A 19,997-nucleotide genomic window follows, 5' to 3' on the forward strand; every position below is an offset into this window, starting at 1 on the left:
TTCTCCCTGCGTCTTTACTCATCTTCCCTCTATGCTGGTCTGTGTCCAAATTTCCCCTTTTTATAAGAATACCAGTCATTTTGGTTTAGGGCCCACCCTACTGACCACATTTTAACTCGATTACCTCTGTCAAGATCTCCTCCAGATAAGATCACATTCTAAGGTACTGGGGTTAGAACTTAAAACGTGAATTTGGGGAGGCACATAATTCCACCTGTATCAGTGACTTCTAACCAGACCCTCTCCTTTTGTAAATGAGGCTAATGAAGCCTCAAGTGGGAAAGCAACGTGCACAGGGTCACACAACAAACTGAAAAAGGTAAGACTAGGGGCACCTGGCTGGCTCAGTAGTACGTGTAGTAGTACGGGTGGAGCGTGTGACTCCTGACCTTGGGCTTGCGAGTTTGAGCCCCACGTTGGGTGCTGAGATCACTTAAAAACTTTAAAAATCTTAAATGGGAAGGGAAGAAAAAGAATAAACTAAGACTGGAACCCAGATGGTTTGGGGGGGTCTGAGCCTTGAGCAGCCTTCCCCAGGAAAAGCAGAATCACCTGCTTTTGGAAGCCCCTTCTCCAAGAACACAGTCCCTGAGCCTAGCCAGGTCTGGGAGGCACCCAGTGGAATCTCTTCATAGGCCTGGGGGGAGGGACCCCCTAAAACTCTCCTATGAACCAATACTTGGAAAAAGACTGAAAAGCCAGGGTGGAGGAAGTCCCATGAACGGAGCTCAGGACAAGCGCTGGGGTTTATTTTTAATGGCCAGGCCCCTTGTTAAGGAGGCAGACGCGGAGCGTGTCACCCAGAACTCCCTTCGTGCAGGCCCCACAGCCTCGTTAGCCAGAATGTGCTGGGTGATACTGGCTTCTCACGCGCTGTCTCTCCGGGCCCGCCTCTGCCTAGAGGCTGGCATCTGGCCTCCATACCTGCCAGGAGGCTGGTAGGCTTCCATTTTGCAGTCTGTTGTGGGAACTCACGGAGACTTTTGTGAAAGTCTCATGCAACCTACAGGAGGTGCATGGGTTTAGGAGGCTTGCTCTTGTGGCTTCCAAAACAAGGAGGCAAACATTGAGATTGAATATAGCACAGCAGTGTGGGCGACACCAAACCACAGATGAACCGATAGGCTGCGGGGAAGGAAGTGAAAAGTTCACCTTGTCCTTCCATGTAACAGAGGGCTGCTGGTTTTGCAGAGGTTTGCTTTTTTAAACAATTTTCATTCAATAGGAACAGACTGGTTGGACAGCATAGTCTAGCATTCGTGGAAATAAAAATGGGGAACCACATCACAGACCGTTCTGCTCCAAACTTGGCCGTGCTCCCCTGGGCAGCTCCCAGCTCCTCCTGATGTAGGCAGCAGCCCTGGTGGCCCTCGCCCCGTCCCAGGTGGGGTCCGGCCTTTGGGGAGGAAGGGAGGAGGCGGTTCAGAGGCATCAGCTGTTTCCCTGCATCTGGGCCAAGAGCCTGGCCTGGGCTAGAAACTCAGCTTTGTCCCCTGTGTCTGTCTTCCGCACTGTGAAAAGTTTCCATCACAGAGGGTCGATTCAGGAAACCAAGGTTAGAAGCAAACGGTCTTATTTGAAAATGGTGAAGGCCAGCAAGGCCTTGGGCTTCCTGCATTGCTTGCTCTCCTGGGGCCTGGGACCAGCCCAGCAGGGTGGGGCGGCCGCTCAGCCGGTTGCAGGATGTGAAAGTGGGGGCTGAGGTTAGGAAAAAGAATCAAAGGCTGGGACCAGAACACACCCAGCAGAGGGCCATGTGCAGCTCTCCTCTTCAGGGTTTCCTGCGGGTACGCTGAGAACATTGTGTTCTGGCTGTCAGTTCACCCGGCTGAGCCGGCTCCACACTCAGCCCCCGGGTCCTAGTGCTGCCCCGCAGACACGCTTGGCGTTCGTGAGCTCCCCAGCACCTGCGTGGGGGCCGCCGAGGGCCCCTGGGAGAGCATTTCCACTGTGTCCTCCACTGTGAGCACTGCATTTGCCATTCAGCCTGCATTTCCAAATCATTTCCAATTAGCCTCTCCTGTCCCTTGTGACAAAGCATGAGGGACATTCAGATGACAGACCTGAGGCTCCAGGAAACTGGTAGGAACAGCTGTGGTCAGCGTTCAAGGTTTTTGGACCCAGGTCTCCTGACACTTTAGGGATATCTGATTTGGAGACATCCTTCAAACTTCTAAATGAATGTGAGCCTCTGCCTTCAATGTTTCTCTCCAGATGAATTTAGGAATAAGGTGCTTCCTTGATAAACTCTCCAAAACAGCTAAAAGCTCATGCAGGAGGTGCACAGCTATCCAGAGAAGCCACAGCCTGACTTCCGCGCTGCCTGGAGCCTGGGGAGCACCAGTGATCTTCTCTGCGCTGTGCACGAGCTCCTGGGACCTGCTGCCATGAGCCTCCGGGCAGCACAGCTCGAGGCCCCAGACCTCAGATCGGTCTGTGTCTCTGTGCCTTTTCCAACTCAGAGGCACACGCTGAGCCCCCAGGCAAGTAGCAAAGTACCAACAGGCCAGCAGAGAGGGAGAGTTGGGGGCCCTCTGGCAGTTTTTAAAAGAGGTTCTGGATTATAAATTCTTCTACTAGATTGTAAGCCTACCCCTGCCTCGGGTGGGAGCCCAGAAAAATCCTCAAGGAAGGGATCTTTCAGCCGAGACCCAAAGGGAAGTAGGAGTTAGCCCGACGAAGAAGTTGGGAAAGAGCGTTTTCACACAGAGGCTATAGTGCCTGCAAAGATCTGGAGTTTCAAGAGCAGGTGGTTCAGGAAGGAACTGAGGAAAGTCCTCCAGACTTCTGAGCTCCTCAAGAGAGAGCCCAGGCATTGTTCTTGTCCAAGAGGAAGGAATCCCACTACTTCTCCATGGCCTTCCCCCAGGCTCCAGACTCCACTGCTGGGGAAGCCAGAGTAATTCCTCCAAGATGGCTGGGGCTGTCTTGATGGGGGAAGGCCATGGGTGGGGCCTCAAGCGGCAGGTCCTGGTCCAGGCACGGGAGCCCCGGACTGGGATATTGGGCAATTCACTTCCCACCTCTCTCCCTGGACCTCCATTTTCAGGCTTTGAGTCTTCCCAGTGTTTAATCTGACACTCAGATCTTCCTGAAGTAAGGAATGACAGCAGTCTCCATCTGTAGAAACTAATTCCTTTGAATGCTAAGATTCTGGGTCTGAGACCCACAGGCAGCCCCACCCAGGATGCTTTGGGCCACAGAAGTACCATGAAGGGAAGGAGCCCAGTACCCAGCACACCCACGGCGAATGTCTGGGGAATGAACGAGCAAACAATTGAACGAATGAATGAGCAGATGATCTCCTTAAAGTCACTCTCAGAGCTCTGGTGGGCTCTCACTTCTCTCACCAGCAGCAGCTTTGATCTCCATCACTCCTGACCCTGTCCACGCACCTGCCCGCTGCACACGCAGGCACCAGACCGAATGGGGAAAATGAACCCTAGATCCTTCTTCTAGGACCCCATCAGTCTAGAGAAAGCTGCAAGATGACCACACACGGAGGAGAGAGGCAGTGTGAGGAAGAAAGAGAAAGGACTCAGGTGTGCAGAGCCTGAAAATAGAATGCGCATTCTTCCGTAGCACTCCCTGTCTTCTAAACCCCAAGCCCCACAATGGCTCTGCCCCACTCCTGTGAGCAGCTATAGAACTCACCAGGGATTACTGGCAGGGCTCTGGAAAGCGCTCTCTGGGCTGCCCTATTCCCTGCCTGCCCTGAGTCAGGCACTATAGTAAGGGCAAGGGTTCCCAGCTGGGCACACCCTCAGATGCATTTCCCCTCTCCAGTGGGTTTCCAGGCTAGCCCGCAGAAGCCTGATTCATCCACAACCACACAGAAACATAGAATTAATTCCGGCTATACCCTGGGTGAGCGAGGCCATTATGGCAACCAAACCACCACTTACAGCATTATTCTGATGGGAAAATGTGTTCTAAGCTCCAAGCAACCAAATTATAAGTGGGACACAGGCACACCCAGGTTCAAATCCCAGTTTTAACACTTCCTACCCATGTGGTCAGGGACACAGCACCAGGGTCCCAGCCCGGTTCCTGGTTTGTCGAAGAATACCTCCTTCAGAAGGTTGTGGGGCAAAGTAAATGTGTGACAGTCCTCACGGCACATGGCGAACATCTCCCTCCTCCCTTTCAGGGAGACTTTTGTGGAGGAGACCTAGAAACAAGCCTTCCAACGCAGGCCCTCCCAGGAGGGCTCTTACCCAGTTTGCATGGGGCCAGTATTACTGGACTCAGGCTTAGAGCAAGTGTTTATGAGATAAATGAGCTGCTGTCTTAGAAATCACAGAACATTCCTCATCTTTGACCTTCTCCAGGCTTTTACTGGCTTATCTGAGCCAAGAAACTTCTCCTGCCCCTACTTAGCTCCATCTCCCCCAATCTCCATGAACAGCATTGTTCTGGCTTCCTTTGCTTCTGGTCCTGGGAAGGGGCTTTGTCTCCGGAAGGGGCCAGAAGTCCTGGCCTTTCACCCGGGGCCTGGACGTCAGCCCACAAGAGCAAGCAGGGGGAGGGCAGGAACCCAGGCGGCACACCACACAGCAGTCGGTGGAAGGCAGACCTCCGCCAGCCGGCTAGGGTTGGGCCCCTCCTTGCTCTGTTTGTTTCCACGAGGCAGCCTGAACGGTTTGTACCCTAAGGTTGGGGAAACGGCCAAGGAATCCGTAGGGTCCTAAAGGTCGACCTTCTCCCTTTTCTTGCCCTTGTTCCCAAAAGTCAAGGTTTCCAGGCCTTGGGCTCCTTGTCCCCGGCCCAAGGCCACCAGCACTGGGGGGTGGGGGTGGGGGTGTCAGTCCCCTCAAATGAGACCATGGTGCCCTGCAGTGTGCTTCTCACATCCCATCTCCACCTGGGGCCCTGTCTCCACAGTCATCCTCACTTTTTCCCCATTTGGAGCCACACAACCTTCTCAGTCCCTGCCTCCACCTCCCTAGGTCCTGTCAGCGGCCTCTCACTCTGCAGGAGTCTCACCACCATTCACCCCCAACCACCCCCCACCCCAGTCCTGTAACAGCGAAATGCAAAAACAAAACACTCTTGTGAAAGTACTATGAGCTCATGGTCAAAATCCAACAGTGCAGAAGGTGTAAAGTGAAAAAGTAAAACCTCGCCCTCCCCATCATCCCTCAGAGATAACATCTGTGAACAGTTTTCCCAGTATCCTTCTAGATGTTTTCTCCACACAGTTGAACGTGTGTCTGCAGGGGAGTGTCTTGTTTTCGCTTCAGAATGAGAAGCTAGTGCACAAATTGTTCTGCCTCGTGTTCTCTTTACCGAACAATATATCTTGGACCTCTTTCTAAAATCTACCTCACTCTTTTGCACACCCACATAATATTCTGTGGCGTGGCCGTACTCCAGTTGATTTAACCATTCTCCTGCCATGGACACTTGGGTGGTTTTCAGGTTTTGCAATGGCTCTCTGACTGGTTTCCTGCCCTGGGGCTCAGGCCTCCAGTCTGCCCTCTGCACCTTGGCTTGACTCCAGCACCCAGTCTGATGGTCACTCCCAACTCGAGTGACGTCATTCATTAGGAGCCTCAGCTCCCCTTCCTAGACCTTAAACTCCCCAAGACAGGGTGTTTGCCCCCAGAGCTCCTGGCAAGGGGCACCCTAGGCCTGTCAACTCTCCAGTTTTTGATCCCATCTCAGTGCTGCCCTAGGAGATATGAGGAGGTTCTCAGGCCACATGGATGCCTATTTTTTTCTACTTATATATAGTTGTTAGAAACTTGGTGGGCCTGGCTTTGTGCAGGGGACTAGGGCTCCAGGATGAAACAGATATAGCCCTCGGGCTCCCAGAGCTTGGAGTTTCTTTGGAAAGACAGGTACTGGACACCTACATAGATACACATATAATTCCATACAGAACCAGTGCCTTGAAAGGAAACCACGGAGGAGAAGAAGGACTGGGCCACCAGAGAAGGCCTCTCCTTAGAGGAGACAAGGTGAAGGGAGAGAGGGCCAGTGCGAGCCAGCAGACCGTGAGATCTGGCTCCCACTCTGGGCTGCTTTGGATACTTCCCTTTTAGTCTTCTCATCTGACAAGAAGGGAAATCCCCCTTTCAGTTTGAACTTTCTGTGACAATAATAAATGCTATCAGAGTTCACAGGAAGCAAGCTCCCCACTGCCTGTGATGGGGCAGGGGAGACTTCTCACTGATTCCACATTGACCCTGAGTCCATGTGGGCTCTAGTTCCGTTCAGTTCTGGGCCAAATACTTTCTGAGCATATACTGTATGTAGCTAACATACAAAGGGGTGTGTGTGTGTGTGTGTGTGTGTGATGATGGCAGGCATCTGTGTTGGTGGGTGTTTAAAGATTTAAAATACGTGAAGGATGGGGTGCCTGGGGGGCTCAGTTGGTTGGGAAACTGCTTTCAGCTCAGGTCATGATCCTGGAGTCCCAGGATCAAATCCCACATCGGGTTCCAAGTTCCATGGGGAGTCTGCTTCTCCCTTTTGACCTTGTCCCCTCTCATGCCCTCTCTCACTCTCTCTCTCTCTCAAATAAATAAATAAAATCTTTAAAAAAAAAATACATGAAGGAGTTTCAATGGGACGTGGTATCAGATCAAAGATGGGATGATTTCAACATACAATGTCAAGTGAGAAGTAAGCAACTTACCCCCACCCCAGGCAGCTTTGGCCTGGACCCCCCGCTCTTACACCCTAACAGGGGAACATGGAGCTTCCCACAGTGTTCAAAGTAGGCTCCTCAACGGTTCTGAACTTGAGACCAGCTCGTAGTCAGAGGTAGAAGGTGCTAAAAGGGCATCTGGGAAGAGTAATCAGTGTGAAGACACTTAACACCACAGAGGAAAGACTTCTCACAGAGCACAGGGCATCTGGGCAAAGTCAATGATAGTAGCATTGAAGGAAAAACCCCAGCAAAGAAGAGTTTAAGGAGTGCAAGTGTCCCCCATTCTTCTCCCAGGCCAAAGATTTCATACTCAAGAGGCACCAGATAGGAGAAGACAGAAATCTGCTGTTACCTCAGCCAGTCTCACTTCCAATCTATGTGTCTGCTTCTCTTTAGTGTGATTAAAAATACTGTAAATTATATGCTTATACTTTGATGTCCTCCTTTATAATCTACTGTACATGGCTGTATATATTTTGCACATCTACATACATATTACTGTGCAAAGTTGTATACACAAAGCCATGCATACTGTACTTTATGGAAAATTTAAGAGCGTTTCAGAGGTAATTAGAACCAGATGTGATTTTTTTCCCCTCCTGGGCTGTGGGAGGAAGATGAATCTAGAGATAGCAAGGGGCTGCCCTAGAGGCTTGCTAGGCCTAGGTAAGGAACCAGACTTGCTCTCAAGGCAGTGGGGAGGTATTAAAAGATTTGAGAGCGGGCGCCTGGGTGGCTCAGTGGGTTAAGCCGCTGCCTTCGGCTCGGGTCATGATCTCAGGGTCCTGGGATCGAGTCCCGCATCGGGCTCTCTGCTCAGCGGGGAGCCTGCTTCCCTCTCTCTCTGCCTGCCTCTCTACTTGTGATCTCTCTCTGTCAAATAAATAAATAAAATCTTTAAAAAAAAAAAAAAATAAAAAAAAAAAATAAAAGATTTGAGAGGGAGGCCTTAGTGAGGCTGAGCAAAGGTAAAATCAAGCGAAAGTGGCAGGCTGTCCTTGTTTCTACTTAAGAGTTTTCTCCAGAATTGCAGCAATAAATCCCAGACGAGTTCTGTCACAACTCAGCTCTGTGCTTCATTTGCTCTACCTGTGAAGGAAAACCTCACCTGCCATAGTGTGGGCCTACGGGACCACAAGATCAGCTTTGGCAGGAACGGAGGCCCAGAAGCTGGGGGCCGGGGTGCGGGGGGGGGGGGTGGCTTTAGGGCAGCCTCAGCAAACACGGTGACATCGCTGTCAAGTCTGGAGGTCATTTCTTGCCTCCAGGGCTGATCAGCTCTGAAGCTGGTGTTACAGGATTAGGATCCTGTTTTCTGGGGAAAGAGCTTGGTGAAGCTTCTACAGGCCCGCTGATGTCCTTAAAACTTCCTGGGAGAGGGAGGCCACATGCCTCATTGAGCAGCCCTCAGCAAATGCTGCCGCTGCACCAAGTGCTAAAGAAAAGCTCCCCTAATAACCATGTGTGATAATAAAAAGATAAAGAGGCAAATAGGTATGTAGGTCACCTCAAAAATAGCCACCCACCCATTTGGTCTGGGTAACCATTTATGCCGGGTGGGTACAAAGGGTTTTCTTCCTTCTCCTCCCCGGGCTGTTCATTCCCTGCTCTTTTCAAGGTTGCCCTAAATGAAACTCCCTTCCCCGGCAAGCTGCAGGTGGCCGGTGGTTCTGACCTGCAACCCTGCACTTCCTCCACCAGACAAATCTTGGGGTCAGAGGGCACAAGGACTTGGCCTCTCTGACGCGGTTCTTGGGGCTAAGTCAGGGTTTGGGGTGATGACTCACAGACACTCCCCCGCCCGCCCCCCTAAGGTTGTGCGTGCACCCAAGAGGCCTCCCTCCCCTTCCCCAACAGAGAACGCTTTGTTAGCGGACCCGGTCGGAGGAGAGTCACAGCCTCAGGGTTGTGAGGGCCTCCTCCTCTACTTCCCCATCAACAGAAAGGCGACGGCCCCTCCGCCCTGCCCCCACCCAGCAGCCAGGCGACGCGAGCCGAGCGCTGAGCTCAGCATCTGCGGTGGGGCAGCTTTTCTCCCGGGCGGTGGGAGGAGTCTCGTTCCTCCAGGGGGCGGGGCCGGGGCCACCCCCGCCCTTCTCCCCAGTCCTACACTGATCCGCCACGGGTCCCCCCAGATGCACGTTCTCCAAGTCACGTCCCCCGCTTCCCCCCCACCCCCGTAGGGGGTCCACTGTGACAAGTTTCCCCCCCACCCCCATTCAGCTGTTCTGCATCTGTCACCTCCGCGGCCGGGCTCCCCTGAGGGCGCACCTCTGCGGGAGGTGGGGGGTGGGAGGAGGGGACAGCGGGCGGGGGCGGGGGGGGGGCTTCCCATCCCCCATCTCGGGTGGCCTCACCGCAGACTGCCACTGTAGATCTCTGGCAAGTGGGTTCAGCTTTTGTGTGCACCTCTTCCCAGAGCAGAGCCTAAAAGTCTAGAATTTTTTTGTGTGTTTCCCTGCGTTTGTTTTTTAAGTACAAAAAGATGCAGCACTAGCTGCTGGATTCCTGTGCTACAGTCTGTCCTTTGTGAGTGACAAAAGGGACGCTGGGAAGGGAGAGGCCCCACTTTGGAAGCACCACTTCGCAGATTGGCCTTTCTAGGGGAGACCGGAGCTCTGTGGAAGGATACCTGAAGTGGGGGCTGCGGTGACAATTACTGTCATGTCTGGGTCTGAGGGTATCTAGCTAAAGGGACACCCCTTGGGTGGCAGTCTGCTTTGCTACTAAATCAGCACTGCTGGGCCCTGCTGAATTCTTCGGTGAGAGGAAGAACCTGATCAGATCAAACAAGGACCAACCCAGGAGAGAAAGTTTTTTGGTTAAAAACTCCACAGCAACTCCGTGCGTTCAATTCTGCGTGTTCCATGCCATCAGCCGTCCCCTCTGGCTCACAACTAAGCCTGTCGGTAGCATGGAATCGTGGAATTGAGCCTAGATCCAGAGTCATGGCTCCAGCCTACCAATGACTGTAGGAACTTAGGCAAGTCACGGCACCTATCTGAACCTCAGTTTTCTCATCTGTAAAATGACACTGATGGGGCGCCTGGGTGGCTCAGTGGGTTAAGCCGCTGCCTTCGGCTCGGGTCATGATCTCAGAGTCCTGGGATCGAGCCCCGCATCGGGCTCTCTGCTCAGCGGGGAGCCTGCTTCCTCCTCTCTCTCTGCCTGCCTCTCTGCCTGCTTGTGATCTCTCTGTCAAATAAATAAATAAAATCTTTAAAAAAAAAAAATAAAAAAAATAAAATGACACTGGTGAGCCCTGTCTTGCCTACAGTCTGCAAACACTAGTTATTTTTATTGACAGTGTTATGGACATACTAAAAAACATGGAAGTGTTTTTCATATCATAAAGAGCTCCAGGAAGGTCACAGATCTTTGTAAGCAGGTGGCAAAGTTGCCAGGTAACATTTCTGTCAGCCCAGGAATTCCAGAAAAAGGCCTTAGTAGACCCTGGGAAGCTGCCTTCTGCATGGACCTGAATTTCCCAAGCCTTTGGCTACTAAGTCTATAAGAGATCATAACACGGGGCACCTGGGTGGCTCAGTGGGTTAAAGCCTCTGCCTTCAGCTCAGGTCGTGATCCCGGGGTCCTGGGATCGAGCCCCACATCGGGCTCTCTGCTCCGCGGGGAGCCTGCTTCCTCCTCTCTCTCTCTCTGCCTGCCTCTCTGCTTACTTGTGATCTCTGTCTGTCAAATAAATAAATAAAATCTTTAAAAAAAAAAAAAAGAGATCATAACACTTCTGAGTGAGATTATAGGCTTGGCAGAGGGGCGACAAAGTGGAGCAAGCCTGAGAAAAGAAAGTTCCCAAAGACTAAGTGGGAGATGGTGGGCACCACATAAGTCTCCTCACCCTCCAGCTCAGTTCCTTGTCCAGAAAGTGGGCAGGTGGCAAGGCTGGAAGAGGTGATCTTCTGGGTCCTGCTGGCCCTAACACTGAAGGACTTTTAAAAAAGATTTTATTTATTTGAGAGAGAGAGAGTGCAGGAGTGGAGGGAGGGGCAGAGGGAGAGGGAGAAGTAGACTCCCCGCTGAGCAGGGTGCCCCACGTGGGGCTCCATCCCAGGACGCCAGGATCATGACCTGAGCAGAAGGCAGACACTTAACCAACTGAGCCACCCAGGTCCCCCAACATTCAAGGATTTTAAGGTACATTCCACCAAAAGAAGAACAGTGAGAGAACTGACAGTGAGAGGGCCAACTCCCCAGCTCTACTGAGCACTCTAATCCAGGCCCAGTCACCCCAGCCCCTTGGAATGCCAAGAGGCCTGACATCCCTCCTGGTCTCTTCTCTCTGGAAAGGCAAAATAAGTGAGCTCATTTTGCTGCCTGGGCAGGTTGTGAGCCTGGATTCAGGCTGTCCCCTCTGTGTGGCAGCTCCTGTCTATCCTTGTCACCTCCACCCCAGCCCCAGCTGGATGAACAAATCCACTCTGACCCCTCCCTCCCTTTTGATAGATGGCAATTGAAAACCCTCAAAAGGCAAGAACACGGAAAGGGCTGGACCTGGAACGGCTGTTTCTACCTTCCCCGGCAGGGTCCATCCCCCTACAGGCCAGGCCTGGGATTTTCAGAAAAGCAGCTCCATGGAATTTAAAGGATTTTTCCTTCGTTATAATCCTTGTGGAGGTTGAAGAGGCGTTTGAGATTCTCTAGTTCTGGGTTTTCAAAGCTGGGGTATGAAAATTCCAAGACTACATGAAGCCACAGGATAATCACAGTGTGTCTTTTTTTTTAATTAAAAGGTTTTTTGGGGGACGCCTGGGTGGCTCAGTTGGTTAAGCCACTGCCTTCAGCTCAGGTCATGATCCCAGGGTCCTGGGATTGAGTCCCGCATCGGGCTCCTTGCTCAGTGGGGAGCCTGCTTCTCTCTCTGCCTCTGCCTCTGCCTCTGCCTGCAGCTCTGCCTGCTTGTGTTCTCCCGCTGGTGCTCTCTCTCTCTCTCTCTGACAAAAAAATAAATAAATAAAATCTTTTTTAAAAAAAAGGTTTTTTGGGGTTTTTTTGTTTGCTTGTTTTTTTTGAGGTGGGGAAGGGAGGAATTAAGTCATTTAACTAGTGATTGAAAAGTTTGCTACTAGGAGTGCCTGGCTGGCTCAGTTGGTAGTACATATGACTCTCGAGCTTGGGGGTCATGAGTTTGAGTCCCACATTGGAGGTAGAGGTTACTTTAAAAATAAATAAATAGGGGCCCCTGGGTGGCTCAGTTGATTAAGGATCTGACTCTTGATTTTGGCTCAGGTCAGTATCTCAGGGGTGTGGGGTGCCCCCTGCCTTTGCCCTGTTCCCTGAGTAAATGACTTGTGAAATGTAGGATTCCCAGAAGTGGCTGGCTGTGGGCTCACCTCGATCAGGTATGGGCCTAGTCTCTGCAGTTGCATGCCACCTGACCTGCCCTTAACCCATCCCCACCCTACAGGCAAGCCATTTGATAGGCTGGGGAGCTAACCCAGCATTCCTTAGAGGACCTACCTTTGTTTCTGAGAGGTTAGTAGACCTCTCTAAAACGGAGCAGGAGCGGGCACCTGGCTAGCTCAGTCAGTAGAGCACGTGGCTCTTCATCTCACAGTTGTGGGGTTGAGCCCCACGTTGGGTGTAGAAATTGCTTAAAAAATAAAATCTTTAGGGGCGCCTGTGTGGCTCAGTGGGTTAAGCCGCTGCCTTCGGCTCAGGTCATGATCTCAGGGTCCTGGGATCAAGTCCCGCATCGGGCTCTCTGCTCAGCAGGGAGCCTGCTTCCCTCTCTCTCTCTGCCTGCCTCTCTGCCTGCTTGTGATCTCTCTGTCAAATAAATAAATAAAATCTTAAAAAAAAAAAAAGGATCACTTAGTTGTAAAAAAGGGCCCCAATGCAGACCAACCAAATCAAAACGGGGGTCGTGGAGATGGGAATCTATGGTTACAAACTCCCTCAGATGATTGTAATTGTCATTTGGGCTTGAAAGCCATTGGTTGAAATGGCTGGACTCTCACTCTGGGCCTCAGTTTCTTCCTCTGTAGAATGGTACTATATTCGTTCCTCAGGGTATAAGTAGAGATAATACCTTTCAAAAACTTTTTCTTTGATAGCCTACACAATACAATGTATTGTTAGTATTTCCATTTGCAAAAAGACTCCCCACAGAGTTTTTAGGGTCTTCATCCTAGAGCACTGTCAAAATCCTATCTGCAGCCTGGGGCTGCCAACAGCTTTGCACGGCCCTCCTAGTAAACCAGGTGCACTTAATGATCTTGCTATTTTGACAAAGTTGTTTGTTGTTTTTTTAAGTAAAAAAGCCACAGAAGTCCTGGGAACACTTTTGCTGGCTTCATTGTCCCCACCTCCTACCACACCACTCCACCCTCTCCCCACTGCCCTTGACCAACAGGCCCCGCCTGCCACCTCCACTACACTCAGCTCCATGAGATGTTTCCAAAAGACCTGCAAAGGCGCCCAAGCAGAGCCTTGCAGGCAGGCTGGCTGGCCTTTGGGGGTTCCCATCTTGAATTCTAGGGTTCCCACCCCAAGATCTGGTTTAACTTCCCAAACTCGACTGGGGCAATTTGCCAGACTGAGGCCCTGGGAACCAGCGTGGTGGACAAAACCCGCCAGGGAGAGGCAGGAGGCCAGGAGTGAGTGCTCATTGACTTTCAGTGGCAGATTGTGGCGGGTCCCACGGGAATAGAACAGAGCCCAGGAAGAGGCAGTGTCTTCGCGGTGAGGGCCCTGGCCACAGAGACTGGGACATGGGGCCTGGTTACTAGCTCCAGAGGCCCGAGTCAGCCAGGATGTGACCCTAGGCCACTCCTGCTCAGAATTCAGCCACTCTTAATGCCAATTCCATGTGGCGCATTGTGTCTATGGGACCAGTACTCCCTAGAGCAGAATTCCAGAAGACCCATGGAAACGCACAGACTTGAATGGGAATGGTGCCCTCTGGAGTTGTGCAAAGGAGCAGCCCTGCTCCTCTCCTCAAAAGTATTTTGAGGATAGTGACCACATGCTTGGGTCTGGGGTCTCCTTTGGGATGATAAAGGTGTTTTGGAAGTCAAGGTGTTGGGGTGGCACAACATTGGGACCCTAATGCTACTGAATTGTTCACCTTAACATTACCTTTATATGTGAATTTTATCTCAAAAAAGTGTTTTTTTCAAGTGTTTTGAAGCACTTGAGGGTCAGGTATTAAGTGCTTTAAAAGCTTCCCCAAGTCAGCCCTTTATACAATGTCGACCTCTTTCCCCAGCTTCCTGGGCTCACACACTATATTCCAATTGGAGAACTAAATTGCCTTAGAAGTCCCACTCCCAGACCTGCTCTGAGGAGGAGGGGAAGGGTTCAGATACATCTAAGGCTCTGGGCAGCCCTTGTCAGAGGGTGGATAGAAAAATAGCATCCAGATCTTCCAAGGCCCACCGCCCCCACCCCACCCCCCCACCCCACCCCCCACCCCCCTGCCTGAGGCCCACCTAGGTTCTTGGGAATCCAGATGTAGGTTTGTAATTGTGGGAAAATTCACCTTCTTGCTCTATCCAGCATCCATTTGTTCATTCACCTCTTCATCCAAGGAATATTCGCTGAGCCTTTACTATGTGCTATCCACTGGAAGTTAAGAAACTTGCAGTCCAATGGGAAGACTGAAGTGGAAACAGTTATTCACAGAGATCTGCACAGGGTGTAAGGATGACATGAGGTGGGGGGGCCTGAGGGTTGGGAGGGTTGGAGTGGATGTACTGGGAAGGCTTCTTGGAGGCAGAGGTGACAGAGCTGGGTCTCCTAGGCTGTGGGCGGGGGCATGATCAGGCAAGTCTGACCGGCAGGCAGCTTAGGCCCAAGGAGAAGAGTAGGGAAAGAGAAGAACACCAAAAGCAGGGTTTATAGTATCTTTGAGGTTTCTAAAGAGGCCTGGCTCAGAGGTGGAGGGGAGGAGACAGAGCTGCCTGCTCCCCAGGATTTTCCTCCCTCCCCCATCTGCTTCAGTGTGGGAGGAGAGTGGGAGGTGGTAATGAAGTCTTTCCAGCCCCAGCCAGGTGGAAGGGATCCCATCCTTAATCTCACACAATGAACCACTGCCCTTCACCCTGATTCCACAGAGGGGCTAACAGTTAAGAAATCCCTTGTCTTGGGGCGCCTGGGTGGCTCAGTGGGTTAAAGCCTTTGCCTTCGGCTCAGGTCGTGATCCCAGGGTCCTGGGATCGAGCCCCACGTCGGGCTCTCTGCTCTGTGGGAAGCCTGCTTCCTCCCCCCTCTCTCTCTGCCTGCCTCTCTGCCTACTTGTGATGTCTCTCTCTCTCTCTGTCAAATAAATAAAATCTTAAAAAAAAAAAAAAGAAAGAAAGAAATCCCTTGTCTCGGTCCAAAGGTTCTCCTGGCAGACAATGGTATGGGGCTTTGCCCTCTCCTTCACAGGCGTGAAAAGTTTAAGTGCAGAAAGCCATTTGGAGCCTCCCCAGACAGGCCTCCTAGCAGGTGATTGTCTATCCTTAACCTGTAGCCCGCTCTCTCCCACTCAGGGAAAAACCTCGGGGGTTACTGCTGGTCCTTTTTTCATCACTTTTTTTTTTAAGATTTTATTTATTTATTTGACAGAGAGAGAGAGATCACAGGTAGGCAGAGAGGCAGGCAGAGAGAGAGGAAGGGAAGCAGGCTCCCTGCTGAGCAGACAGCCCTGATGCAGGGCTCCATCCCAGGACCCTGAGATCATGACCTGAGCCAAAGGCAGAGGCTTTAACCCACTGAGCCACCCAGGCGCCCCTTTTCATCACTTTTTAAAAAACACAATGAGACAACATGAATGGATTTCTCTTGAAAAGAAACAAAATTACACAGTGCCCATTAACACAACCCTTCCCATTTGGGAAAAACTGTTTTATTAACAGAATGAGACAGTGAATAAAAAAAGGTGTTTAGAACACTACTTCATGATGGTGTTTATTGAATATGAATGATTCCTAATGAACCAACCTTTCCAAACTGGCTCCGGATTCTTTTGCTTATGAATATCCACTTTAAAAAAAAATTCTATTTTTCTTAGTGTTCCACATATTTTTCTGAAAAAAATGTGAAAGAAAACATACAAAATCTATCTCCTTCTGTCTCAAGTGTCCCCAACCCAGTCTGCCTGGTGGGAAGGGCAAGTGGTCCTCTGACCCATTCATTCTCTAATCTTCTGTCTGGGAGACAAAAAGAACATCCGTAGGGGGATTGCCCCACCTCAGTAAAGGGTAGTTTCAAAAGAATGTCATCTACCACCAGCCCTCCAAGCACTTCCCTTAACCACCTTGACCCTGGGGTCTTTGAGGCTCCCAGCGGAGTGATCAGAGTTTGGAAGACAGGAAGAAAGGACCAGTGTTCAGGCCTTCAGCACCCCAAAGGCTGAGAGACTATTATTCTATTGTGCAGCAGTCTTAACACTATCTTCTAATCTGATTTCCCTAATTTATTTTTTATCCATAAATTTCTCTTCAGAGGCGGTTCTTCCACCTGGAAAATGGGGATGGGGTGCAGGGCTTGAATTTTGGTCCTTTCCAGCTCAGGTGTTGGTTTGCCCGAAAGTCCCACTGGTCAGCCTTTTCTTTTCTTCTTTCTTTCTTTCTTTCTTTTTTTTTTTTTCAATTAGGTTGGGGTGAGGATGGCAGGGGCCGACCTCCGGCAAGTGTCATCTGTCACTCGCAAGCCCGCCCCCCCCTCCCCCCCGAGGCGAGGCCTGCCGGTCAGATCTGGTTAGGCTTTTGGAGTGCGAGCGCCTGATGTAAATTTGATTTCGTCTTCCTTCGGGATCCCGGTGTCCCACATTGATAACCCTTTAAAGACGTAAAGGTCGAGTCCATACGAACCTCCTCCTCAGCAATCGTTATTTGTGTCCGACCACCGCCGTCAGGCCAGATTTCCTGTAGCCCCGCCTGAATGACGAAACAGGGGATGGCCATTGCACTCCTGGACTTTTCCCGAGATCTTGGTCCTCGGTCCTGATGCAACTCTCCGGGTCTTTTACACAAAGCGCACTAAAGGGAGGGGCGCTAGGACCCGGCAGACGCCCGGGGACTCTCGGCACAGCGGGCGGGGAAGACAGAACCGCACCGCGGTCGGTTTTGTGGGACCCGCTAAGGGTCCGTGTGTCCTGATATGGGTCCCCGTTCTCAGCCCCAAGTCCAGGCGCTAGGAACGTGAGCCCCACGACACTTTTCTTGCCACCCTCCCCAAACCCTCTCCTTGGAAGCAGTTGGGCTGGGGGGAGCGGACATGATTTGGGGACGGGGATCCTGCGGGGCATCGACCTCCCCATTAACCCACCCCGGGGCAGTAGAGTTAGCAGGCGGGCCGGGCTGCAAGGAAGACAGAGCTCGGGGCCCGGAGCTGCCCAGTCTGGACCCCACCCCCATATTTGGACCCTTTGCAAGGCCGGGTCAGCGTGGGGTAAGTGCGCGAGGGCCTGCCAGGTTAACGTTGGCTGCCCGCGCAGCCGTCCCACAGGCATCCGCCCGAGCGCCTACTTGTGCCTGTAGTCAGTCGCAGGCTCCCAGACGCTGGGGGCAACCGTTTTCCCGGCCCACCGCCCCCTCAAGTTCCCCCGGCTTTTCCCCCGCGAGGTCACGGCTACCCCCTCCCCCCGCAACAGGACCCTATAATAAACAAGTCTTTCCTTGATCCTCCCCTGCCGCGAGCGCCCTCGGGGACCTTGGCAGCTGCAGCCGCCGCGGATCCCTTCCAGAAAGGGGGCGTGGCCGCGGCTCGGGGTTCGGCTGGGAGCGTTCTGGGACTCAACGGGGGCGGGGCCAGACCACTGTCACCAGGCAGGAGAGAACGTTGCGAACGTGCGCCCCGAGCCCATTGGCTGAGGGCAGCCACACTCCCGGATCTGGATTGGGCCGCGGAGCAGAGGGGGTGTGGCCTCTCCGCACTAGTCCTTATAGGCCTCTCGGCCCTGGTGCTAGGGACCGCGGCAGGCCAAGGGGGAGGTGCGGGTGGGTAGAAGGGACAGGTCTGGGCAGCGCTCGGGGGTTGGTGCCAGTTCGCTCATCCATTCAAGCGGCAGTACGCACTTGTCCTAGCAGTTCTCGTCGGCGGACCTAACTGGTAAGTGTCCCTTCTGTGTGTGCTGATCCCTGGCGTGGGAAGGCCTCAGTCCTGCGGGTCCCCAGCGCTCAGTCTGGTCCAGCCCCCAGACTGACGCCGGGTCCGTGTCCCTCGTGTTTCACAGCGTTTTCTGCGGTCCCGCATCCAAAGCTCATCTGCAAACGTCTTGGCGTCCGTCTTCATCATGCCTAGCCTTTGGGATCGCTTTTCATCGTCGTCGTCCTCTTCGTCGTCGTCCTTGTCCAGAACTCCCACCTCGGATCAGCCGCCGCGCTCAGCCTGGGGGTCGGCGGCCCGAGAAGAGGGTCTTGGCCGGTGCGCGAGCCTGGAGAGCTCGGACTGCGAGTCCCTGGACAGCAGCAACAGTGGCTTTGGGCCGGAGGAAGGTAAGCCATGGGCCGAGACCGGGTTCGACTCGGGGGGCCGGGGAGGTAAGAAAGCGCTGCTCGGGAAGGAGTCAACGCCGACTGGGCTTCCTAAGCCATTGGAACCCAGATTGCCGAAGGGGCGGCGGGGTGAAGAAATGGGGATTGGAGTATAGGGTACGCGTGTGGGACAGACACTGAGGCACGGAGTGCGAAGGAGTGTGTTGGTTTCTTAACGAAACACCTCCCCCTTTCGGAGCTGCTTTTACACCCATCTTCTGTGTTTTCTCCCTGCCAGACTCGACATACCTGGATGGGGTGTCCCTGCCCGACTTCGAGCTGCTCAGCGACCCTGAGGATGAGCACTTGTGTGCCAGCCTGATGCAGCTGCTGCAGGAGAGCCTGTCCCAGGCGCGGCTGGGCTCGCGGCGCCCCGCGCGCCTGCTGATGCCAGGCCAGCTGGTGAGCCAGGTGGGCAAGGAACTGCTGCGCCTGGCCTTCAGTGAGCCGTGCGGCCTGCGGGGGGCGCTGCTGGATGTCTGCGTCGAGCAAGGCAAGAGCTGCTACAGCGTCGGGCAACTGGCCCTCGACCCCAGCCTGGTGCCTACCTTCCAGCTGACCCTCGTGCTGCGCCTGGACTCACGCCTCTGGCCTAAGATCCAGGGGCTGTTCAGCTCCGCCAACTCTCCCTTCGTGCCGGGCTTCAGCCAGTCCCTGACGCTGAGCACGGGCTTCCGAGTCATCAAGAAAAAGCTGTACAGCTCGGAGCAGCTGCTCATTGAGGAGTGTTGAACTGGGGCCTTTGGGGGGGGTGGGGGGGGAGCGACCCTGCCCCCATGACAGAGAGACAGATGAACTTTTTGAGGTGGACCCTGGCAGGCAGGAGCTGAGGGACTGAAGCCTGTCCTTGGAAAACTGACAGCAGCCACCTGAGGGGGAGGAAGGTTGAGGTGGTGGGGAACATTGCGTTTCCATGGAGGCTAGCTGAGGGGAGCAGGTGGCTCCCGGCCCCTCAGTACTGTAGCATGAAACAAAGGCTCAGGGGCCAACGGGGCCCCTGGCTGGATGTGTATGTAGCATGTACTTTACCATTTTTATTGTTGCTGACAGTTAAGACAACAGTGGTGTGACAGAGCCAGGAGAGCGGCTGGGCTGCACTGGCCTCTGCAGGGTTGGGGGGAGGGGAGTGTGTTCCTGTTAAGGGCACTGGTGGGAGTGGGGGGGAGGTCAAGGTGGTTTGTGTACTCATGGTCTGAAGGGGCCAAATGTGTTTTTGGTTTTTGTAGCTTTTGGTTGTTTTGTTGTTGTTGTTTTTGTTTTTTTGATCGGAGCTTCACTACTGACCTGTCCTAGGCAGCTATCTTACAGACGCATGAATGTAAGGAGGTAAGGGTGATGTGGGGATCACTTGGGGATCTTGGACATCTGAAGAAAAACTACACCTGGGAGCTGCGTTTGCCCATCCCCTGCTGTGTACTGAGGAGTGGAGCTATGAGGGGATGGGGTGGGATTGGGGTTGGGGGCTGGAACCCCTCCCCCTGAGGAGTACCATCTGGGTCTTCCATCTAGAACTGTTTACATGAAGATACTCGCTGTTCATGAATACACTTGATGTTCAAGTATTAAGACCTATGCAATATTTTTTACTTTTCTAATAAAAAAATGTTTGTTAAAATGGTTGAGTCTCCTTGTTGCTGTGAAATAGGAGGAGGAGGGGACCGGGAAGAGGCAAGTTTAAGCACACTCAGGTCCACCTGTGTGTTTCTCTGTCCTTTTCCGGGGCTGCCTGCCAGCCTGGTAATGAAGGTATGTGGATTGTGTGCGGTCTGTGCCAAGAACCCTGGCTGCCTTGGCTCTGTGCGGGCTGATGCTACCAGAGGAAGGCACTGGAAAGCCCTGGAAGGCCAGGAGTGAGTCAG

At 52.8% G+C, this 19,997-nt stretch overlaps 1 protein-coding gene across 2 annotated transcripts; it reads left to right on the plus strand.

Annotated features, from left to right (window-relative positions):
- Positions 1 to 17,554: 17,554 nt before the first annotated feature.
- DDIT4 (DNA damage inducible transcript 4) lies at positions 17,555 to 19,753 on the plus strand. 2 transcript variants are annotated; one of them, XM_047703191.1, is made up of 3 exons: positions 17,555 to 17,713; positions 17,838 to 18,099; positions 18,377 to 19,753. In XM_047703191.1, the coding sequence occupies exons 2-3, from the start codon at positions 17,898 to 17,900 to the stop codon at positions 18,868 to 18,870; spliced, it is 696 nt and encodes a 231-aa protein (XP_047559147.1). In that variant the 5' UTR covers positions 17,555 to 17,713; positions 17,838 to 17,897; the 3' UTR covers positions 18,871 to 19,753. The 2 variants fall into 2 exon arrangements, with proteins under 2 accessions (XP_047559147.1, XP_047559148.1); XM_047703192.1 differs by having other exon boundaries at positions 17,564 to 17,713; positions 17,862 to 18,099.
- The last annotated feature ends 244 nt before the right edge of the window (positions 19,754 to 19,997 follow it).

This window comes from Lutra lutra, chromosome 14 (genome assembly GCF_902655055.1).
Source record: "Lutra lutra chromosome 14, mLutLut1.2, whole genome shotgun sequence".
Classification (NCBI taxonomy): Eukaryota; Metazoa; Chordata; class Mammalia; order Carnivora; family Mustelidae; genus Lutra; species Lutra lutra.